Source organism: Perognathus longimembris, chromosome 20 (assembly GCF_023159225.1).
Source record: "Perognathus longimembris pacificus isolate PPM17 chromosome 20, ASM2315922v1, whole genome shotgun sequence".
Classification (NCBI taxonomy): domain Eukaryota; kingdom Metazoa; phylum Chordata; class Mammalia; order Rodentia; family Heteromyidae; genus Perognathus; species Perognathus longimembris.
The window spans coordinates 37,727,268-37,752,054 of NC_063180.1; the positions used below are offsets into that span (position 1 = coordinate 37,727,268).

The 24,787-nt window shown below is 44.1% G+C and overlaps 1 protein-coding gene across 4 annotated transcripts; it reads right to left on the reverse strand.

Annotated features, from left to right (window-relative positions):
• Nucleotides 1–10,457: 10,457 nt before the first annotated feature.
• Lins1 (lines homolog 1) lies at nt 10,458–24,600 on the reverse strand. 4 transcript variants are annotated; one of them, XM_048329462.1, is made up of 7 exons: nt 24,563–24,600; nt 20,805–21,292; nt 20,624–20,713; nt 18,728–18,869; nt 16,824–17,411; nt 14,891–15,062; nt 10,458–11,340 (listed from the first exon to the last, which is right to left on the reverse strand). In XM_048329462.1, exons 2-7 carry the CDS (start codon nt 21,186–21,188, stop codon nt 10,470–10,472), a joined length of 2,247 nt encoding a protein of 748 aa, XP_048185419.1. In that variant the 5' UTR covers nt 21,189–21,292; nt 24,563–24,600; the 3' UTR covers nt 10,458–10,469. The 4 variants fall into 4 exon arrangements, with proteins under 4 accessions (XP_048185419.1, XP_048185421.1, XP_048185418.1 ...); XM_048329464.1 differs by lacking the exon at nt 24,563–24,600 and adding an exon at nt 23,833–24,255; XM_048329461.1 differs by lacking the exon at nt 24,563–24,600 and adding an exon at nt 23,662–23,757.
• Between the last annotated feature and the right edge of the window lie 187 nt (nt 24,601–24,787).

Genomic DNA, 24,787 nt, shown 5'->3' on the forward strand with positions numbered 1-24,787 from the left:
GCCAATCAATAAATAAAAACACAAAAATTATTATTGCAATTTAAAAGTTAAAAATCTGTTATCAAAACCAAAACCAAGAGGTTGGGAAATATCACTCCATGGTAGAATGCTGGCTTAATGTGGACAAGGCCCTGGGCACAGAAAAATAAAAATATAAAAAGGAAAATTGCTTGGCTGTCAATATAAAACTCCTACAGCCTCAAGAATACAGTACTATATACAGCCTAAGCTTTATAAGAAAGTAATATAGTACTTAGAATAGAATTATTGGACTGCAAACTATTCTGCTGGGTTTCAGCAGGGACAGAGTAAAGCAAAGATCTGTGTGGCTACACTTACCAATAGAAGAGGAAATCATGTATTACTTTCATGGTAGCCAGGATGGCTTAGTTTCCACAATTGACACCTACCACAGTGACTCATTGCACACATTGATTCTCTTTCATTCCTTACGTGTCAAAGCTGATAATGTACTTGATATGACAGACTGGATACCCAGATACATGCCATGCTAATACTATTTAAAGTTAATGTACAAAAACACCACTTGGGTCTACTCAGTTTCAAGCATGTAAATCATTACTATTCAAGATAAATGATTACTACTGCAAAGGAACTTCCTGAATGTTCACATTTATCCAGATCCAGATAACTTAACTTTAGACTCATTCTATTAAAAATGCTGACTTGGATCCACTACAAGTTCCATCAACCCATTTCTTTTAATGCTTCTTTTAATTCCAATTGCAAAAGCCCAGGAAGGGAAAGGCAAAGATGAAAAAGCTACAGAGTCAGCTAATGGAGTTTGCAAGACAGAGTACTCAGGGGGCTGACATGAGGGAAAAGGTAACCCACACTGCTTCAGGCCAGAAGCTTGGGATCTGGGCTCTGCTTGCACAGAAATATAAAAAAAAACTTTTTGCATCACTCTGATCAAGGACAGGGGATGGGCTATGGAGATGACAAAGATGTTTTAAGCCTGCACCGGAACTGCAGGTCTTGTCCTCAGCTGAGCAGCAACAGCAGAGACCAGGCCCTCCATTGACAGAGAGCACAGGGAAGGCCTTGGCCTGTATGGGGAGCACGTGGTCAAGCCTTAGCCTGAACAAGGCCCGTGACTGGAAGGGCAGTCTGGGCCCGTGCTGGGACTACACAGATTAGGCATCCACCTGTGGAGAGGCATGAGGGGTTAGGACAAGACCAGACTTTGGCCTACACTGGGCCCACAGGATTTAGGCCTGAACAAGGACCACAAGGCCAGGCTTCAACCTATGCGGTGATTATAGGAAACAAGCCTCTGCCAGTAGGAGTACCAGAGGGACCAGGCCTTGGACTACATGGGGACTACAGGGACCCACAGAACTAGGCCTCAGCCTACGTGAGAACCATAGGGCCAGGCCTTGGTCTGCGAGGGGACCAGAGGACAGGGCCTTCGCCTGCACTGGGACCACAGGCCCAGGCATGGCCTTCATGAGAACCAGCCACCTGGTTCCATGCTGGAACCACAGGAACCAGGCCTCAGCCTTAGCCTGGATCGGAGGACCAGGTCTTGGTGTGCATGGGAAGCTCAGGACCAGGCCTTGGCCTGTGCTGGAACCACAGGGATTAGGCCACAGCCTATGTGGTGACCACAGGAACCAGGCCTCGGCCTGAGCCCGGACCAAAGGGACTGAGTTTCGGCTTAATCTGGGACCACAGGACTGGGCCTCGACTTGTACTGGGATCACGGAGACCAGGCCTCGGCCTATGTGGGGACCACAGGGACCAGGCCTCAGCCTGGCTCAGGACCAGAGGGACCAGGCCTCGGCCTGCATGGGGACCTGAGGACTGGGCCTCAGCCTGTGTAGGGACCAGAAGACCAGGCCTCGGCCTGGGTGAGGACCACAGGGCTGGGCCTCAGCCCGAGCGGGAACCTCAGGATCGGGCCTCAGCCGGCGAGGGCCCAATGGGAACCATACAGACAGCCTGTGTGGGGACAGCGGGACCAGGACACCGTGGCTTAGGCTGGCTCCACTCTCCGCGGGCTGGTGTGACTGGCACACAAGTGGCCAGCAGCCCCGGCTCGCTCACCTTCCCGGCCTGGTCCCCGGCAGGGCGGTCCTCGACGGCACGGAGATGGCGCCGCAGTGCATCCTGGGAGGGCTGCGCGCTGGCGACGCCGGGGGGCCCGCCGCTGGGCCTGGACCTGGGACCTGGGCCCTGGGCCCGGGCCACAGTGCAGCACTGGGCCGTGGGTGCCCTGGACCCCTCTCTCCTAATCACAGCCACCTCAGCGGACTTGTCCTGGTCACCCTGAATCCCTGGTGGTTCAGAGGGGCTGCATTGTTGATTGTCCAAAAGATCCCGCTTGGGGGAGACAGCGGGCTTGAACCTGTGTCCTTTTATGGTTGGGAACCCAGTGCCACTACACAACTCCTCCAGAGGACAAATAATTTTTCAACTGGTCCATGGGCTATTGACCATTCCCAGAGAGGGGGGCAAGGAAGGGCATAGCAATCTAGAGGAGTTCCCTTAGCTGCCATGTGCTCTTTCTTTCAGCTGGCAGCTCCACTAAAAAGGTAAACACATTGCTAAGGACAAGGCAGACACACCGCCTGGAGTTCAAAGCCCAACCCACAAAAATTAAAATACTAGAGTGCTGGAAGGTCAAAGCTTTTGATGCTCCCTGTCCTCTGTGTCTAGATGCTGGCAGGGATTGGGTTGGTTGATGTTTTTGCAACTGGTTAATAATTCTAGCAACACAGGGAGAACGAACTATTCACATGAGTCAGGGGTCCAACATACATATTGGTGTTGTGGGTGGCACGTTATTGTGTGTGAACTTAGCCTCCCACACTGGGTGTCACCACTGACCTACAACCATTAGAATGACACATCGCTCCTGGTGGCAGCCCTTTACTATAGCAGACCATTAAAGAACAAAATAAGCAATGGTATTTATTGACTTTTTACAAGACTGTTTAAAGAAATGCCTGGGATGAAATCCTGCTGGCTCCTTTCTGTTTGTCAACCCAGGAGGTGCAGAGTGCTTACTTCTGATCTATTTCCAAATCCCCAACTGATAGGTTGCTGATATTCTCTTGGCTATGTTGATATACTCTAGATTTTCCAGAGAATCAGGCCCTGTGTTTCCAGCCCCAGCCTCCTTCTCCCTGCCAAAAGAAGAGGGGCCATATTCTATATTCAAGCAAAGACCAAACACTGCAGACAGAAAAGATCTACTTGTCAACAATGTACTGAATAAAGAAACCTTTTCTTTCTTCCTTTTTTTTTTTTTTTTTTGGCCAGCCCTGGGCCTTGGACTCAGGGCCTGAGCACTGTCCCTGGCTTCCTTTTGCTCAAGGCTAGCACTATGCCACTTGAGCCACAGCGCCACTTCTGGCCATTTTCTGTATATGTGGTGCTGGGGAATCGAACCCAGGGCCTCATGTATGCAAGGCAAGCGCTCTTGCCACTAGGCCATATCCCCAGCCCCTCTTCCTTATTTTTATTGTGATGGTTTGATCACAGGGCCTCATCTCACACTACCTCTGGCTGATATTCTACTACTTGAGCCACTACTCCACTTCTGGCTCTTTGTTGCTTGGCTGGCTCGGAACCTTGACTTTTAGATCTCAGCCACCTGAGTAGCTAGGATCATAGGTATTTTCCACTAACTCCTGGTTACCTAGTCTCATTGTGGGGAAGGAAAAAAGAAATAGCAAAGTTGGGGGAAAATGCTTAAAAGTACAAAACAATGAGTAGTTAAACTTTATTTTAGGCAAGTACTCATTTATTTTACCAGGGAACAAACAAAAATACCAAGTGATTTAGAGATTGTTTTGGGAAACCTACTCTTTCTTACAATTTGTTGAATAATTTAAAAACAAAAATCGTGGGCTGGGGACATAGCCTAGTGGCAAGAGTGCCTGCCTCGGATACACGCGGCCCTAGGTTCGATTCCCCAGCACCACATATACAGAAAACGGCCAGAAGCGGCGCTGTGGCTCAAGTGGCAGAGTGCTAGCCTTGAGCGGGAAGAAGCCAGGGACAGTGCTCAGGCCCTGAGTCCAAGGCCCAGGACTGGCCAAAAAAATAAAAATAAAAATAAAATAAAATAATAAAAACAAAAATCACTAGTAATCCCAAAGGTGTTGCTATTCTGTTCACATCCCTGGGCCTCAAGGTAGAATTTTGTCTGGCAGGAAACTTAAGAGCATACACACACACACACACACACACACACACACACACACACACGCACGCACGCATGCACACACACACACACATCCAGACATGTCAATCCGGCACTCTAGGAATTGTGGTTTAAGCAACCCTTTCTTTTCTTTTTTTATTTCTTTATTGTCAAAGTGAAGTACAGAGGGGTTACAGTTTCATATGCAAGGCTGTGAGTACATTTCTTATACAACTTGTTACCTCCTCCCTCATTTCCCCCCTCCCCTCCCCATTTCCCTCTCTCCCCCCGTGAGTTGTACAGTTTTGTATAACTCCCTTATTTTAAATATCATTGCCTTCAGTGTTCACACAGGCTCTTATCTGAAACTTTTGAGCTTTTCTCCACTGAAGGGAAAAAAGGTACAGACCCCAAGTCACTTCTCAATGCTTCTAAGTCCAAACAAAGCAAATATACTATGAAAACTAAGCAAAACTCCTGAAAAAGGAAAAATCTGAACAATCCACTGCAGGCACAATCATGGATCAAACCCAGTACAAAATAAATAGCTTATTCCAATGACTTGCTAACATTCAGTCCATAGAAAATTTACAAAGAAAATCATTATTGGCCTTTTTTGTTGGATCTGCTTTTGTTTGTTTCTGGTGCTGGTACTGGGGTTTGGACTCTGGGCCTGGGCACTGTGCCTTAGCTTTTTCACTTAAGGCTGGTGGTCTACCACTGAGCCACGACTCCACTCCCAGCTTCTTTCTAGGTAATGAGAGGTAGCTTCAAACCTTGATCCTCATATCTCAGCCTTATGAGTAGCTAGAATTACACGCATGAGCCACCAGCACCTGGGTTCGCTGTTGGTTTTCTTCATCTAACTTTAAGCAATAAATACATTCATGACCTTTACAATTAGGAGGTGGTACATGCCATTGACTGTGAAGAGCTCTATTTAGTCTGGGAACTGGTTTGCTACTCTGACCTATGGTAATACAGCCAAGATAGGTATTTTACCAACTATTGTTTTCAAATGGCTATGTGTAAAACAAGGCAATTTTATATACTGTGATAAATGTTAATTAATACCAATCAAACTTCAATGTGTAGGTCATGTTTCCAAACACCTTGGAGCTCCAAAGCTGCCCACCCGAACTGCAGTAGGTTGGGCTGTGTGCAGGGTGAAGTGCTTACATGGAGAAAGAGGAAGGGTGGATACCAGGTCATGTATGCATCCAAAAGGTGCTTATGGGTTGGTACAGTCCCTTCCCATGGTAGACCTGGTTGTTTCTGACTTGATGCCATCATCGTTCCAAGCCTTTCTGATCCAAAGATATCACCCAAAGTGCTAATGAGGCACCAAGTGCAGAGAACACAGGTTAGATAAAAACCTTGTGGGTTCTCCCTCCTCCCTAGTTAGTGCTTTAGCTACACAGAATAGGGCAGGGGATCTGGAAGTAATTGTTCTTTTTTGGGGGGCGGGGGGAGGTTGGTTTTTGTGGACAAGGTCTTATTCTGTAGTTCAAGTTGGCCTCAGATGCAGGATCTTTCAACGCTGACCTCCCAAGTGTTGTGATTGTACTATGCTCTGTTTGGGCAATTTTTTTTCTTGGGTAGGCTTTTTACCCACTACCCCTTGGTATAATGAAAATGTGTATCCCACAAACTGCTGAGCCTTCAGGATGCTGCTCTGCAGTTCTTCATCCTAGATAGGCTTTAGCTTTCTGGGGTCTACTCAGTCTGTAATTAATTGAAGTTAAGAGATAATCTTCCCTCTTATCTTTTGAAAGTGCTTCCTCCTTTCCTGCTTCATCTTGGTGTATCTAGTTGCTTCTTTGCTATTATTGTCTTAGTGGGGGGTTAGAAGCGGGAGGAGCCATACCTGGAATTTAATCAGAAAGCTTGGATCTTGTTTCCATGCCCATTACCCTAGGGCCTGGGAACATCTTACAACAGACATTTGCAACCTCTTTGCTTGCCCTTTTACTCTTGTATTTCCATGTAAATTACTTCTTTCATTTTACTCAAACAAAACCACAGTAGCTCTTCATTCTGTGTTGTCATAATTCTTTAGTCTGGGAACCCTCGATTCATGGATAATCTCACCTTAATTAATATACTCCCCCCACTTTTTTTTTTTGATGCCAGAAGTGGGGCCTGAACTCAAACTCAGGGCGTGGATGCAGTCCCTTAGGTTTTTTTTTTGTTGTTGTTTGTTTTGTTTTTTGCTTAAGGCTGGAGCTCTATCACTTGAGTCATACCTCCACTTCTGGCTTTTTGCTAGTGAATTGGAGATAAGGGTCTCACAGAATGGCAGTCCCCAGATCTCAGACTCCTGAGCAGCTAGGATTACAGTCCACTGACAGCTTTTAACATTCTTTTCTAGTATGATTTAGCACATCACTATCCACCACCCAGATCCAAACAGCAACAACTTTAATCTGAATAGTAAACATCCATCCATCACTTTGTGACTAGAGGACAGGGAATAAATTACAGAGAATGACAGAATGCTGGAACCAGCCTACCTGGGTCCATTACCTCAGCTCTCCTATTTTATCAGTTGGGTGATCTTAGGCAAGTCTCTTAATCTCTATCTGCAGGGTGTGGTGATACATGCCTGTAATTACAACTACTCTGAAGCTGGAGACTGGAGGATCTTGCCTAGCTCAGACAAAGGTATCTCAAAAACCCTATCTGAAATAAAAATAATAATAAAAGCAAAATGAGCTGGGGATGTGGTTCAAGTGGATATTTGCTTTGCAAGCATAAGGCTGGCCTCTGTCCCCAGGTTTGAAAATAAAATTTCTAGTCTGCAAAATAAACAGGGCTTATAATAGAGCCCAACTTCTAGTTTTATTACCAGGGGCCTGAAGAGCACTTACAATACCAGGCAGCATCTAAGTGGTGCAGTGTAATTCACATTTACAACTCCCAGATGTCTCCCTTCCCCAGGAGATTATAAAGCTCTTGGAGAGGAGTCCTGTCTCCCTTACTCAATATTTGTGGTGGGCTTATCTTGTTTCCGTTGCTAGCCAGTGGGGACAATGGAGAAAGAAGCCAACAAATAGAGACAGGGACTCAAAGACAATAGAATCAAGATAGCCTAGAAGACAGAGCAATGTGCTAAGAACACATAGCCTATTAAATTAAATGGCCCAGAATCGATGATGGGGACTTCCCAGACCTGATCACCCCAGTAATGGAGGTTTGGTGAATGACTATATAAGCACAAAAGGTTGAGCTGCTAAACACAGCCACTGGGTGGGAGGACCAGAGGTGGGGCTGGAGAAGCAGGTTGGGCCCAATTGCACAAGGCCTGTGGAACCTGTTTGGGGCCTACCCATCAGGGACTCCTGTTTGTCACCCTCAACATCCAAGTGCTTGGAGCCTGCTGTAGATAATCTTGAGGAGTCCAAAGCAGTATGCTGACAAAATGTACTTTTATTTTTCCCTTTTGTGCCTCTACTAGGGCTTGAACTCAGGGCCTGATTGTTTTCCTTTAGGCTTTTTCATTTGAGGCTGGTGCTCTACCACTTGAACCACATACCTTCATCTGGCTTTTTGAAAATCAAAGTATCACAAACTTTCCTGTCTCTGGCTTTGAACTGTGATCCTCAGATCTCAGCCACCTGAGTAGCTAAGATTACAGCATGAACCATTGCTGCCTGGCACTAATTAACGTGAAAAAATGAACAATGATTAGGCTCCCAAAACAATGTTGAGTAAAAGAAGCCAGAAACAAACATATCTACACACTAAGATTCCAGTTTTACAAATAAAAGGAAACTAGCAGGCAAGGCTAGTCTATATCCTTAGTTGAAGATGAAGTTGTCTTTAGTGGTGGATACTGACTGGAAAGTCAAAGGAGTTGAGCGACTCACTGACGGTTTTGAACCTGGGTGCTCATACTGGGTGGCCCAGTTCTAAAAGTTCAACTAGTTGTGTACCCACATTTACAAGTTTCTGTATCTTGTACTCCCAGTCAAAACAAATAGAGTTAGATCATTCTGGCTCTCTGTGCTTACTTGTTTTTACTGGGAGGAAGATTCTAGATTGTTTTCCCCAAGTCCACTGGCAACACACCAGGCAGACAGGCAAGATTTGTTCTGTGCTGGGATCTAACCTGAGACCAGGTTCTGGATGCTCTGAAAAATTACGGGCAGTGTCACCATAGGCCAAAGTCATCATGGGTAAATGGAGGTCAGCCTTCTCTCACTGTGACCTCAGAGGGCTCTGGGCCTGCGTTTCCCCAGGACTGGGATTCAGCCGATTCAGTATACCCCGGACAGCCAAGTGTGCAGGCACCCATTAGGCAACCCTCCACCTCACCCCCACCCACAGTTGTTTGGGCCTGGGTACGCATGTGGTGCCTCCAGGGGCCACCCCTGGCCAGGTGCTGCTTTCAACCGAGGTGGTGTAGGCAGGTACCATGGGAGGACAGGGTGCAATGGGGTACTGCTGCTGGCAACAGGATGTAAGTTTGTGCTGACGGGCCTGTGAGTGACATTCTCCAGCTACCCGATCAGTGATCAGTGAATGAATAGAAGAGCCCGGAGTAAAACCTTGACCTCTGTCCCTACCTAGCCCCAGCATCTTTGCCTGAATCAAAAGGAGAACGTTTAGCAATGTGTGTACCCACGTGAACTGACTCGGACCCAAGAGTCGATCAGACATGAAGAAATTCTGAAGTATTACCGCACTCTCGGAAGCTCATTTTCATTCCTCACTTTAGAAGGGGTGGTGTCTCATTAATCTCATTAAGTGTACATCAAAACATACCTGCAGGACTTTGAACCCATTCAACACTCATAATCCTTAGCAACATCTTCAGCTTCTTTTATTTATCCAGCTACAAAAAAAAAAAAAGTATGAGAAGTAACATTTCCTTTTCTTACTTCTATGCTGGTACTAGGACTTGACTCTCCTGCCAGAGCTGGCTTGAAAGTACAATCCTGGGATCTCAGCCTCCTGAATGCAGGCCATGTACAGGGTTCTACCCACAACACTCAGGATATGGACTCAACCAAGACAAAGGAAAGCTTGTCATTCCCAGCAACATGGCTAGAACTAGAGAGCATTATATTGAGATGAGCTAGACTCAGGGCACTGCAGATCCTCACTCATATGTGGAAGCTGGAAAGTATAAAAGCAGAAAACAGGTCCCAGAGACAGCACAGCTGGGAGGATAGGAAGGGCAGAGACTGGAAAATGAGAACCAATGTACAGTGAGACATAGAAGTTATTCTAATGTTTTATAGCATGAAAGGGTAATTAAGGCCTACAAAAGCAGACAGAGTTCAAAGTAATGAAAGGAAAAGTGTTTCAGGGTTCTCAGCACCTAAAACGGAAAACATTTGTGGGGACGAGAATGCTAATTATCCTAACCCCGCCATTATACATCATAGCTATGCACCAAATTATATTACAGTAGCTCATATATACAAAAGTTAACTGAGGGGCTGGGGATATGGCCTAGTGGCAAGAGTGCTTGCCTTGTATACATGAGGCCCTGGGTTCAATTCCCCAGCACCACATATACAGAAAATGGCCAGAAGTGGCGCTGTGGCTCAAGTGACAGAGTGCTAGCATTGAGCAAAAAGAAGCCAGGGACAGTGCTCAGGCCCTGAGTCCAAGCCCCAGGACTGGCCCAAACAACAACAAACAAGTTAACTGAACTTTTGAGTGAGTGCGGCTCACGTGGTAGAGAGCCTACCTAACAAGTTCAAGGCCCTGAGGTCAAACCTCATGATTACTAAAAATAAGTCAATAAAAATCACGCTCAATCCAGGTGCCAGAGGCTCACACCTGTAATCCTAGCTACTCGGGAGGCTGAGATCTGAAGATCTTGGTTTGAAACCAGCTTCAGTATGAACATCTGAGACTTTTTTTTTTTTTTGGCCAGTCCTAGGGCTTGAACTCAGGGCCTGGGCGCTGTCCCTAAGCTTCTTTTGCTAAAGGCTAGCACTGTACCATTTGAGCCACAGTGCCACTTCTGGCAAAAACTGTTTGTGTGGTACTGAGGAATCAAACTCAGTGCATGCTAGGCTGGCACTCTACCCCTAAGCCACATGCCCAGCCCCCATCTATGAGACTCATTAATGCAATTAACCCCCAAAAGGACAGAAAGTAGAGGCCATGGTTCATGTGGCAGAGTGCCAAACTGCTTTCTTTTTTTAAAAAGATCATGTTCGTAGAGCACCAGCTTGCATCCAAGAAGACAAAGACTTTACTCAGAACATACTTTTTCATTCCTATTATTCACCGAGGAAGAATTTATACTAAGGAAACCCATTTCTAGAAATAAGATTCACACTTTATTATACATATCCTCTATATGTTTTAACAATCGCAAAAGTGCAGCTGGATTATATGGGAAGAGATTTCTTTTTTGCAAACGGTAGATGGCATGCTGTAGCTCTTCAAAGCATCTCACTATTCTGTGAAATATCCCCACTTCCAGGACAGTATTATCTGGGCTTAGTTCATGATCAAGGGAAGAGGGAAAAGAAGATCCCTTTAGAACCAGCAGTGCTGACTGAGGCTGCAGACTAAGTTCATTTGGATCCCTACTGTTTCCAGTTGAGTCTTGAATTTTCATAACTGCTTCTTGGAGTACAGATATGGGCTCATTGTGAGCTATACACTGGTCTGTGGATTCTGCCTCAGAATCATCGGAGCTGTCATAAGCCACCAGACTTCGCGAAGCCTGGGATGGAGGCAGGGGGTAATCGGTTCTGGGGTGGGTACGCTTGGCGGTCACAGCCTCAGCCAGCAGCTCAGGACAATCATCAGATGGCCTCAAGACTCCAGAGCAAACATTGGAATGGTTTTGAGAAGCACTCAAACAATGAGGTGCTGTCTGTTTGGTGCTTTTGTCTTGGACCCCTGAGGGAAACTGACCATGGTTATTTATGCCATGCTGATATTCTGATGCATCAAAGAACTTGCAAACTGTGAAGAAGTGATCCCAGTCCTTTTGAAGTAATTTTAAATACCTAACAAAGTACTCAAGAAAACAGGTCTCTGAGGAAATCAAGAAGTCCAGAAGAACGGTACAATCAAACCCTATACTTCTGAAGAAGAACAGGAAAACACAGTGAGGATTATAGCCATTTTCATGTGTGTGATGTGTCCAGGTTTCCTTTTCTTGGGTCAAACTTTCAGTAGCATCAAAGTCTCTGAAAATGAAGATAACGGAGAAATCAGATTCAAGACTTTTCTCCAATAGTAATGACATGTAATTCACACACCATACTCACCTGTCAGAATACTTTTTGTTCTTTTGGTGCCAGTACTGGGGCTTTAAACTCAAGGATCTGAGTTCTTTCTCCCTCACAGCTGGCACTCTACCACTTGAACCACTCTTCCAGTTCCAGCTTTTTACTGGTTAATTGGAAATAAAATTGTACAAATTTGTCTTCCCGGGCAGGCTCTGAACCCTAATCTTCAGATCTCCCGAGAAGCTATGACTTCAGGTGTAAACCACCAGTACCCTGCCCATCAGATTACTTTTTTTTTTGGCCAGTCCTGGGGCCTGGACTCAGGGCCTGAGCACTGTCCCTGGCTTCTTCTTGCTCAAGGCTAGCACTCTGCCACTTGAGCCACAGCGCCACTTCTGGCCATTTTCTGTATATGTGGTGCTGGGGAATTGAACTCAGGGCCTCATGTATAAGAGGCAAGCACTCTTGACACTAGGCCATATCCCCAGGCCCATCAGATTACTTTTTAATATATGCATTCCTTTAAAAGGAAAAAAAAATCTAAACCAATTCCTTTCCCCACAAACTCTAAATAAATTTGACTCAATAAAAAGCCTGATGACTTTGTTAGATCAACAAGTCTTCGGTCATTCTTTTTCTTCACGTGGAAGCCCTCATTCTCAAGGACAATCAAGGTGGTACAGGAGCTTAAACCACCTCCGGATGCAACGCCACACGGCTGGTCATGTGACCCAGACTGACCAATGGGAACACTTCATGCTCCTGGGCTAGTCAGATCTCTAGCAAAACTTTTGCTGAGTCTGCACATGATTCTAAATGCCAAATGGATGTAAGCCTGAGGAAGAACCCAGGAAACCCAATATGGTAATATACTGAAGAAGAGAAATAAATGTTGATTCCTTAGAATTCCCAATTGTGGCCGGTAAATTCTGCTTTTTTGTTTAAATATTTTAATTTTTATTGTTTTTATTATTTATTTATTTATTTACAGTACAAGAGTTTGAACTGGAGGCACTGAAATTGCTAGGTAGACAATCTACTACTTGAGTCACTATGCCAGTCCTTTTTGCACTGTTTCCCCCCCCCCCCCTTTTTTTTTTGTTGGTTGTGGGGCCTGAACTCTGGGCCTGGGGTGCTATCCCTGAGCTCTTCAGCTCAAGGCTAGTAGTACTCTACCACTTAAGCCACAGTGCCACTCTTATTTTTGAGGTCTTACTTTACACCCAGGCTAGCTTGGGCTGTAATCTTCCTATCTGTGTTTCCTTGAGACACTGGATTACAGGTGCAAGCCATGGGGCCTACTTACTGTGCTTGCCCACAGCCACCGCGTCCAGCTAATTGTCAAAATGGAGTCTCAAGAACTTTTCTTTTCTTGAACCACTGTCCTCTGAACTCTGCTTCCTATCCCTAAGCTAATAGGCCTGAGCAACTGAGCCTAGCCATTTTTGTCACAACTCTCCAAATATTAACAAATAAAATGATGTTAAAATTAAAAGTATATATGGGCACCAGTGGTTCACACCTATATTCCTAGCTGCTCAGGAGGCTCAGATCTGAGGATCATGTTTCAAAACCAGCCCTCGCAGGAAAAGTCCATGAGGATCTTGTCTCCAATAAATTGTTCAAAAACATAAAATAAAATATGGAAGTGGAGCTGTGGCTCTAGTGGTAGAGCAATAGCCTTGAGAAAAGAAGCTCGGGATAGTGCTTAGGTCCTGAAAACTGGGGGAAAAAAAGAAGTATGCTGTGCATTTATATTTCTCTGGAGACAGTGAAATTATGTTAAAGACAATGAGAAACTTACATATTAAACAAATTTAATCCAGAGGCTTGCTTTTTCCTGAGGAATAAGTTCACTTTGTATACAATTAAGATGCACTCTTCTGGACATGCATTTTTTTCAGTCCCAATTTATGTTTCACTGTCTTTGAGCCCAATTCAAATCACACGCAAGAATTCTGTGTTCTTGATTAGAAACTTCTGAAAACTGGACCCAAATACCATTAGTTTAACGGCGACATGGTCAGTACTGTCAGAACATAGTAAGTACTGGAAGGACAATGCTGCACAGAGCGTCTTTAGAAGAAATCCCTTTCTCCCAGGCCAAGACAGGCATGGAAATGAAACAAATACTTTAGAGCTTTAATAAAGCAGAGCAGAAAGAAGGGGAAAGGTAATCAGTTCTTAACTTTGTACACAAGTACAGATATTTGCCACAAAAAGATACTGCCACCGTACAGCTGTTTGGGGAAAGCACAAACAGAATTGCTACAAAATGGCATTGGAATCCTAACTCCATAACCAATTTCAGATTGCCTTTAAGAGGCAGCAGCCCAGATATGCAAATGCAAATTAAAGTGAACATTTGGAATAGTTCCTTGGACTATTTACAAATATATCAACAAAGCAAAAAAAAAATCATCTTGTAGAAATGTGTGTGTGTGTGTGTGTGTGTGTGTGTGTGTGTGTGTGATGTGCATAAGTACTGGAGTTTGAACCTACAGCCTTGTACTCTTGCTTGGCTTTTTCCTCAAAGCTGGCACTCTACTACATGACACGGCTCCACTTCCCGCTGTTCTGCTGATTAACTGGAGATATTAGTCTCACAGACTTTTTGCCTGGGCTCCCTTTGTAGCATGATCTTCAGATCTCAATTTCCTTAGTGGCTACAAAAAACAGTCCTGAGCTACCAGTGCCTGGCTTACAGAAGTTTAATACAGTTACAGAAAAGTCTCAGCTGTCAAGACTAAGAAACATACTAGCCTTTCCCTGACCACAGAACTCAGGTTCTAAACAAGAACTCGGGTTTTCAGATCCTGATCTAGTTCTTTTCTCAGAATAACACAAATGTAATTACATTTTTTTTGCATAAGGCAGGTTAAAAAATAGAGTTGGAGCCAGGCACTAGTGGTCGAGTCTGTAATCCTAGCTACTCTGTAGGCTGAAGTTGAGAGGATGCAGTCTGAAGCCCAGGCCCCCAACCCCAACCTCCAAAAAAAAAAAAAAAGGTTCACTAGACTCGTTCACAACCACTACCATGTAGTCATGGTGGCGAGTGCCTATCATCCCAGCTACATAGGAAGTTTAGATCAGGAGAACTATAGCTCTAGGCCAGCCTGGGCAAACACAGTTCATGAGGCTCTCAATGGAAGAAACAGGGCATGGTTGGCATAGCCCTGTCATTCCAGGACTACATTGTTACTTCAGGCAACCATGAGAAGCTACAGGAAAAAAGAAAAAAAACAAAAATAGAAATAACCAAAACCAAAGAAAAACAAAGCAGTGAGACTCTGTCTCCCAATAACTAGTGCAAAAAAAGAGCTGGAGGGAGGTATGGATCAACAGTCAAGCACCCATCTAGCAGACTAGCAGACATGAGGCTCTAAGGTCTAACCCCAGTATGGCCAAAGGAAAAGAAAGGACTTGGAAACCATAAGATCCCACCCCACACCCCCAGCACATTTTCTGACAGTTTCCAGATAATCCAGTGGTTCATTTGCATATTTACCTGGTCAGCTTCAGGTAGATGCCCAGGGATGCTTTGGCGGCCTCCAGCATGTCGTCGTCTTGCTCGATGAAGACCCTGGACAGCCACTCGCATGGATTGCGTTCTTGCAGACCCGGCTGAAGCTGAGGCTTTAGGAAGGCCAGTAACTTGGACATGAACCTCTGTAAGTCAGCTTCAAAAGATGCAAATGTCAAGGGCAGGCAACAGTTGATGAACACATGAATCCTATCTTGCCTATATATACTTTTATTACTCTTAAGCAGTTGTACAAAGAGGGTTTCAATTTAAAAAATTCAGTTTATGAGTATAACGCATCTTGATCGGTGTCACCCCTTCCATTATTCTCCTATCCCCATTCCCTCAATATATATAACTTTCTAGTTTCTTAGCACCTTAAGATGCATGATCAGAACACATAACTTTAGGGAAGTGCTGGGAATTGGAGATAATCTGTTTTTACAAATGAGGAAACAGGCTCAGAGAAAAAATGTGACCGATTCTAGAACATTTGTTTAACACAGAGTCAGGTCATCTATTTGCCACAACTAAGCAACCAGTTAGTTTGTGAGAAATCACAGGACTGCTTGAAAAAAGTGTTAACATAAGTGAGCCAAGAACTAAGATGTTTCAGGCCCCGTGGCCTGAAATTTTATTAGGTAATTTTACCTAATCAGGAGGCTGAAATGTGAGACTCATAGTTTGAAGCTAGCCTGCGTAGACAAATCTTAACAGATTCTATCTCCAGTTAACTAGCGAAAAGCCAGAAATGGAGGCATGGCTCAAACAGCACAGCATCAGCTGTGAGGGAAAAAGCTGAGGGAGAGTGCAAGGCCCTAAGTTCAAACCTGGTACTGGCAGACACATAAAAAAAGAAAACCAAGATCTCTTCTTCAGATACCAAAACTGCACAAAGCAATCAAAGACACAAAAAAACTGCCTTCTAAATAACAGAGAAAGATATTTTTGTTTGTTTGTTTATAGTACTGAAAGAAAAATACTGCTAATTGAGCTAAAAAGCCAACTGCTCCAGGTGATTCAACTACAATTTAAAATTCTGAATTATGTTAACAGGTGCCACCTAGTGTTGTAAATTATAACTGCATAGAATTATAAAAAGCTCGGTGATAAGGGAGAAATCACTGCTCACAATTCAGACAGGTATCTTAGAAAACACAACTTGTTGAGAAGTATTTACTGTTCAGGTTTCTCAAGGGAAATAAAGGGCTTGTCTTCCCAATACCTACGCTGAAAATCAGGTTTCTTGGAAATTACATGCAAAAATTTCCTTGTCAGTGTAACTTCTTATGTATTAGTTTCACTTTCGAATTCTCATATCATAAATATGTACACTGATTTTATAACATAAAATACTATATTTAAACAACTGTCTCATTGTTTTGTTATGACTTTAACAGCAACTTGTTTAAACCTAAGACATCCATTATGTTATAGATATTTATTTTACCCCCCAAAAGCTGACATGTTTAAGTTCATTTCAGTTTTCCTCATACTTATTCTCCCTCTTTCCCACTCTCTCTGAAAAGATATTTATTAAATATTCTGGATAAGCTAGGCACTGGTGGCTTATGCCTGTAATCCAAGCTACTCAGGAGGCTGAGATCTGCTAATCAAGGTTATGAAAGGCAGCTTAAGCAGAAAAGTGTGCAAGACTCTACCTCCAATTAACCAGCAAAGTGCTGAACTGGAGATGTGACTCAAGCTGTAGAACACCAGCCATGAACGAAGAAAACAGTGAAAGGACAAGGCTCTGAGTTTGAGCCTGTGAATGGACAACAAACTAAAAGTAACCAACCAATCAAAAAGCAAACAAGGTAACAACAATTTATGCTGTTCCTGAGACTGAAAAATTACAAACTATTTTACTATTATACTTGCATGTTACTTTGCATGAAAGAGGAGTTGGGAGAATTACCTCTCATTTCATTTGCTGAAGTGCAGTTTTGGAACTTGATTTCTAAGGATTTCACTGTAAGTAAGCTTGCTGCTCTCAGGATCACGTGATCTGGACCGGAAGTATGTCTGCATCCAGGCTGAATCTCATCACCTCCAAAGCAGGAACGCTTTCCAGGAACAGAGAATGTCTTCAACAATCCCAGATGCACAGCTTGCAAAACAGCCTTAGCTAAAGCCAGCGTGTCCATGTCTAGAAGACTGTCTGGGGCCACTGAGGCGGGCACAGGTCCTCGGCAGAGATCTTCCCCCACTTTTCGGATAAGGCACTTTTTGATGAACATGATCAACTTCCTTTTGACAAAAGCCTGGACAGGCCAGGTGAGAACGTTGATAACACAAGGTTTCAAAAACACAATCCTTTGGCTCCTCAAATGTAACTCCTGGAAGCTTCTAGAGGCTATGAGAAGTTCAAGCAATTCTAGGAAACATATCAAGCTGTTTATTATTTCAGAAGGCTCCTGGCAGTTTTCAAAATGCTGAGAAAGTAAGGAACTGTAGAATACTTCCAGAGTTGTATCAAAAGGAGTCAAGAATTGCTTCAGAATTTCTGCAATTATGAAAACAGTAATCATATGCAACAGGAAAAACACCTGGCTTAAACACAATTGTACACTTCAATTTTTATGTGTATCACTTTGTAAGATGGAAAAAAAACCACAAACAGACAGAATGCTTACCTTTAGCCAGGTGCCAGCGGCTTATGCCTGTAACTCTAGCTACTTAGGAAGCTGAGACATAAGGGTTGCAGTTTGAAGCCAGCCAGGCAGAAAAGTCCGTGAGGCTTTTATTCCCAACTAACCAGCAAAAAGCTGGAAGTGGAAGTGTGGCTCAAGTAGTAGAGCACCAACCTTGAATGAAAAAGCCAACCAAGAGCATGAGGCTCTGTGTTCAAGCCCCAATGAATGGAAAATAAAAATTCAGAATGCTTACCTATAACACAAGGCAATAAGGACACAGATAAACAATTGTGATCATGGTGAATGTTTACAACTATCCCGTGTATCAGGCCATGCAAAGGATATATAATAGTAATAATAAAAGCTTTAAACATTGCCCATACAACCTTTTGTTTCTTGTCAATACTAGAGTTTGAGGGCCATTTGTTTGTTTTAGGCAGGCTCTGTACTACTGGTCCATGCCTCCATCTCTGCTTTTCATGGATTGTTTTTTGAAATAAGAGTCTGGATTCCTGCCCAAGCATGGGTCTGGAACATAATCAGCCTATTTAAGGCTGGGACCACAGGAGCCTACCACCATGTCTAGCTTCTTCCCAGACTTTTCTTTTTTTTTTTTTTCTTCCCAGACTTTTCTTCTTTCTGTCTTGGCCTGACTACCATCCTCTCAATTTCAACCTCCCAAGTATCTTAGGATGACAGGCACACACCACGGCACCTTGTTAGGGGTTCTGCCCAGACTGGCCTTGATCCATGATCCTCCCATTCTCAGCCTCCTGAGTAGCTAGGATTACAAGTGTGAACTATAGCTTCCTTTTATTTTAAAAGAGGTTATCTTAAATAAAAAAGACATGGGGGAGGGGCTGGGAATATGGCCTAGTGGCAAGAGTGCTTGCCTCCTACACATGAGGCTCTCGGTTCGATTCCCCAGCACCACATATATGGAAAATGGCCAGAAGGGGCGCTGTGGCTCAGGTGGCAGAGTGCTAGCCTTGAACTGGAAGAAGCCAGGGATGGTGCTCAGGCCCTGAGTCCAAGCCCCAGGACTGGCCAAAAAAAAAAAAAAAGACATGGGGAAGGATTCTACAGTTTTTCAATAAGGCATAAGATAAGTTTTACTGTGCAGTATATATACAATGCTCCTGTAATGAGATGTTAGTGCAAGGTGGAAGAACAATGTTATTCATACCTGTTTTTTGTGGACATGTGTCTTTAAAGACTTCCTTGATTACAGCCGTAAGAGTCCAGAGGCAATGTAATACTGCACCACTCTCGGGGTATTCAGAAAGGGTTTTTTGGCAAAAAGTAATCCAGGAGTTACTTAATGGTATCTATAAGTGAGAGGATAAGAAAAGGTAGTTATAAACTCATCATTTTCTTCATAATTACAAATTACCTACTACATACAACTACATATGATACTGTTTACTTGTTTACCTGAAAGAAATATAATATCTGATTTTTTTTTAAAAAGAAATTGCTAAGCACCTGTAGCTTATGCCTATAATCCTAGCTACTCAGGAGGCTGAAATCTGAGGCTAACACGTCAAAGACAGACTGAACAGTGGGAGCCTTATTCCCAATTAACCAGCAAAAAGCTGGGAGTAAAGATACAGGCCAAGTGGCAGATGTCAACCCTGAGCATAAAGCTAAGACCCTGCATCCAGGCATAAAAACAAACAAATGAAGCCCAGAAATATCATTACATTCTTTAAGTCAAGAAATACAATATGCCATGGAAATGAGGCCATGAAAGTATTAGCAGTATTATTTACAGCTGATGGAGTAATGCATAATTTTGACTTTGTTCTTTATGCTTTGTTTCAGTTTCCAAATATTTTTACTAAAACACATTTTATATTCAGAAGAAATATCTTTATTTTGGACAGCATTGGGATTTGAACTCAGGGCCCTGCACTTGCTAGACACATGTTTTACCACTTCAGCTATATCTCCACCTATTTTTGTATTTTTTCTTTTTCTCTTTCGTCAGTATCAGAGTTTGAATTCAGGGCCTCATGCTTGCTCCACTCGAGCCATTGGAGGCTTGTGCTCTACCACTTGAACCACACCTCCAGCCCTGCTTTATGTTGGTTCTTTTAGAGAAACAAGATTTTCCAGATCTCAGTCTCCTGGGTATGTAAAATTACAGGCATGGCCATTGGTTTCCTGAATAGAGTTTTCTGTGTGTATGCCTTGGTTTGTCTGGACCATGATCTACTCATTTATACTTCGCCTGCAGTTGGGATGACAGATGCATACCACTGAGTCCAACTATTGACACAGGGTTTGGGGGTATCTCACATCTGAACCCAGGCTTGCTGTAAGCCACCTGATCTCCACCTCCTGAGTACCTAGGATTACAGGCATGAGTCGCTATTCTTGGCCCAGAAAAAAAATATGATCTTAAGAAACAAGTTATTATTTAAAGCCCTAGGCGAACTTTCTTGGGTATGGCCACGTGGCTACTGTATATGTTCACGATACATTGTATATTGTATATATGTCTACCTGACCTAGAGAAGAGATAGAAAAACAGGATGTAAGATATCACAAGAAATGTATACACTGCCCTACTATGTAATACTGTACCCTTTTTGCACAACACCTTGTCAAAAAATTTGTGTTCAATTAATAAACAAATAAATTAAAAAAAAGAAACACGTTATTATAGCAGAATAAGTTCTTAGATGATTGAATTTATTAAGTAGTTACAAAAGAAAATAATCTGATACTGAATTTTCTCATATTATCTTTTACTCTATAATCAAACTTATGCCAACAGCCCTGGTCTCAAACAGAAGTTCCTTAACCCATTTGTTTTTGAAGGGGAAGAGAGAGAGGCATTGTTTGAAGAACAGAAAGAAAATGATGGACTCTGTGATATCAAACCCTGAGGCTAAGAATGTGATTTATTGTGACTTACTATGTATTCAAGAATCTAACCTTTGACACCAGCCTTTGTTACCATTCTAATGATTTTGTGAGAAAATATTTTATTAGTACAAACCTTGAAGAAGTCTAGTGACAAACAGCAACTTCAGAGACATCATACCAGAAACAGTTGTGCGATTCCTTTTCTTACCTTCTCTCTCAACTGGAAATAGAGAAGCATTGCCAGACACTGGGCAGCCATGTGAGACAATAATTTATCCGGACTTTGGAGCATGCAGATCTATCGGAAAACAAATACATTATATCACCACTGGAAAGTATTTTTTTTTACAACCTTTATGTTAAATCATCTTTGAAAGAAAATGGCTTACGATTTTAGAATCTATTTCGGCTGATTGTAAAAGCATTCGAATTACATCTCTGTATTTCTCCTTTGCGTTGGTCTCTGTGCGGAGGGATGCTGTCCTGGTTATGATCATTTTGATCACAGTTAACTGAAGGAGCATCACTTCCTGGGCGAGGCTCTCCACACACGCAGGCGGGGCAGGAATGGCAGTCAGCATAACAGGGGACAGCTTGTGATTGCCCTGTGTATGCTCTGAGTTGGACCATTCGAAGGAGGGGGATATAGAGCAAAGAGGATCTGAGAAAGCTGGGTTGAGATAAAAGGCATAATCCTGGACTGCCCTGTCAAGTGGAGCGCCAGCAAGCACTTTCTGGTATAACTGTCCTAGGACTTCATAGAATGCTTCCATGTTGGTTTCGCCAGTGTATTTGGAAAGAAGGTTGACAACTACAAGCTGTATATACTGAGGGCTAAGAAGTAGCACACATCTTTCAGCTGTTTCGTCAGTAAAGCCTGAAAGAAGAAAAGCAAGTTAAAAATTACAATGTTGCACACACATGGCAAGGGAAAGACTACTGTTGCTACCTCATCACTGAGTCATAAGCTAAAGGTAATGTTGATCCCAGCATTTCTGTTTTTGTTTAGTGGCACTGAGACTTGAACTCTGGACCTCATAGTTCCTAGACAGATGTTTTTCCACCTGAGCCACATCTCCAGCCCTCTCTGCTTTAAGTTACTTTTCAGATAGTATTTCATGCCTTTTACTGGCGTCAGCCAAGTGATTCTATGACTCCTGTGTAGCGGGATTTATAGATATGCACCACCATAATCAGCTGCTTTTTGGTGGTATGGGGTTTCACTCAGGGCCTTGTGCTTGCTAGGAAGGTGTTCTACTTGAGCCATGCTCTCAGCCTTTTATAAATACTGTAGTTATTTTTCAGATAGAGTCTCAACCTTCTTGCTTTATCCGGACTGGACTGTGATCATCCTGTTTATGTTTTCTGTGTAGCTGGAAAAACACATGTGCACACCATGCCCAGTTTTTATTGATTGAGATAGGGGAGGGGAGTGTCTCTTGAACTTTTTGGTCCTTGCTGGCTTGAAATGGTGATATCCTTGATTGTCTCCTGAGTACCTAGGATTACACGCATGCTCAGATCTAGTATTTTTATTTTTGCAGATACCAGGGCTTGTACCTAGCCTTGTACTCGCTCAACTTTTCTTGCTCACTGATAGCAATCTACCACTTGAGTCATGCCTCCAGTCCACTTTTTTGCTGGTTAATTGGAAAGAGTCTCATATATATATTTTCCAGTTCTGGGGCTTGGACTCAGGGCCTGAGCACTGTCCCTGGCTTCTTTTTGCTCATGGCTAGCACTCTGCCACTTGAGCCACAGCATCACTTCTGGCCATTTTCTATATATGTGGTGCTGGGGAATCGAACCCAGCTCTTCATGTATGCGAGGCAAGCACTCTTGCCACTAGGCCATATCCCCAGCCCCAATATATGTATATATATATTTGCCAGCTTGGATTTGAACTGTGATCCTTCAGATCTCTACCTCCCATGTAGCTAGAATTGCAAGCAGGAGCTACTTGCTCCCGGCCAGTTTATTTTTTTGACATCGAGTCCTTGTAACTTTTTTGGGGTGGGAGCCTGGGTTGGCCTTGAATTGTAATCCTCCTATCTCTGCTTCCCAAGTGGCTAGATTGCAGGCATAGGCCATCATGCTCAGCCCCTTGACTGATGAATTTCTGAATGTGAAAACTGTAATAAGAGTATTGTTTTAATACCATAATGAGACAATATACACTTTGCATATAGATTCAAGAGCATAAAGTTAGTTGCAGAAATGATAGCCTTATACTAACATTTTTCAATGGTTGCCAGGATTTTCACCTTTGCCATGGCTGACAGGTGGAGCTCGATTCTTCTGCAGTGGAGGAACTGTCTTAGGTACTGCAGGATGTTAGTAACATTCCTGACCTCTACTCTGTGCATACAAAGCTCTTCTCACCTCAGTCACTACACTTGGACAACAAGGACTGTCTATAGTTATTGTCAGATGTTCCTTGAAAGGCAAAACCGTCCCAGTTCAAAACCACTGGGCTAGCTAGATGCCAATGGCTTACCCCTGTAATCTTACACAGGATACTGAAATCTGAAGATGAAGTGAAAAAAACAACCCAAGCAGACAGATCTATGAGACTCTTATAGTCAGTTAACCAAGAAAGCTGGACATGGAGACATGGTTTAAGTGGTGGAGCACTAGCTATGACTGGGAAAGCCAAGCAACAGCACAAAGTCCTGAGTTCAAGTCCCAGCAATCACACAAAACCAAGGAACAACACTCCCCCCCCCCCCAAATCCCTGGGCTAAGTCAAATTCATTCTTCTTGTCCTTCATTCTATACACTGAAGAAGATAGATTGCTCTATAGTTAAGCTGATTAAGATCCACCTTATAACTATATGGTAATAACAAGAATCAATGGCCATCATATCTGCCACAAAATTGAAACAAATTTCCACTAGGTATCAGTAGCATCCTAGCTACTCAGGAGGCTAAGATATGAGGATCTATGTTAGAAAGGTCAGTCAGACTCTTATCTCCAACTAACCAGCAAAAAGCCAGAAGTGGAGGTGTGGCTCAAATGGTAGAGTGTCAGTCTTTAGTAAAAAAGCCAAATTGAGAGCGGGAGGTCCTAAACTCAAGCTGTGGTCCTGGCACACACAAACACAAAGTAGCTTATACATTAAAAATGCTTCCTTTGTATACAACTGAGTAGCCCCTCCCCGTGTTTTTTTTTTTTTTTTTTTTAGTGACCTTGGTGGGAACCAAATGTCTGGTGTGTTGGGACCTTAAATCTAAGACACCCTCACCTCTTGCCTGGATTTGAATTCATCTAGCTCCCCAGGGCAGTTTTCTCTATTGAACAGCTATATATTCCCCCCAATAAAACATAAATAAGAGACAACAGCAACCAAGTCCTTCAAGCCTGCCACACTCTCATTTCTGATCTCTTCCCCCCCCCCCCACCCCCACACACTTACTATGTGTGCTTCAGCTCTGGTGATGTCCCAATCGCAGGGCTACCTCGGGTAAAGGGGTTCAGGAGGGGACTCAGGAGATCTCAGGGCTGAGACCCCAAGTCATGCAGGATTCCAAGTGCTAGCAATGGGGGTGTCCAGTCTGGGAGCTTTCAGGATGCTGTTCAGTCCCTGCGGGCAGCAAAACGTATCCCAACACCAGAGGAGTTGCCCTACCTGCAAATTTCCTTGCCCAGGTCTTTGGCTTTGCTAGCTCTGCGTCTTTCAAGACTGCTGCTCAACTGTCAACTTTCTTGGAAGGCCTTTCCCGGCTACCTAACACGGTCTCTCTCCGTCTGGAGTCAAATTCGACCCCCTTAATTTGTTTCTCTAACTCGTCTCAGGTCCTCTTGTGCTCATCTCCTCGATGACAGCACACGTGTTCGCGGGTACCCCGTTCTCAGCGGTCGCCGTCGGTGAAAGGCTAGCTCACGCCCCCCTCGCACCCCTCCCCACGCCCTTCCGTCCGCTTCATTCAAGGACAACCAGGGGATCGCTGTCCTGCGGGGAAAGTCCTTCGCGGGGGCCAATGACAGGCCGGAGCTCCCGTCGGTCGTCGGAGAGGAAGCTCCATCCTGCGGCCTCCGAGACCCACACACTCACCACGGCGCAGCCATGAGGAATCCTTGAGGGGAAGCGAGGGCGGGCAGTCCCTCCCCCCCCTTCTACTTCCTGGAAACTTCCGCCTTCCCACCTCCTCCGTGTCCCGCTTCCCTCGCCGCCGAACGGAGCTGGGTCAGTACACTAGGCCTCGCCACAGCCATTCGCGCCCGCAGATGTCCCATCCGAGCCACCGTAACCGCGCTCCACAGACATCTCCCGCACGCGCAGATCGCCTCTTCGCCAGCCCCACCCCCCCGCGTCTCTTAGCAACCGCTTCGAGTCCCTCGGCCGGAGGGGGCGGAGTCTCGGAAGCCAC

Excerpts from the sequence above, each read along its gene's own strand:
- Lins1 (XM_048329460.1), bottom strand. The coding sequence starts at position 22,781 with ATGCACAGAGTAGAGGTCAGGAATGTTACTAACATCCTGCAGTACCTA. Across the intron at positions 17,412-18,727 it reads CACATGTCCACAAAAAACAG|AAATTCTGAAGCAATTCTTG; the intron begins GTATGAATAACA and ends TCATAATTGCAG. Across the intron at positions 15,063-16,823 it reads TTCAGCAAATGAAATGAGAG|CTGACTTACAGAGGTTCATG; the intron begins GTAATTCTCCCA and ends CATCTTTTGAAG.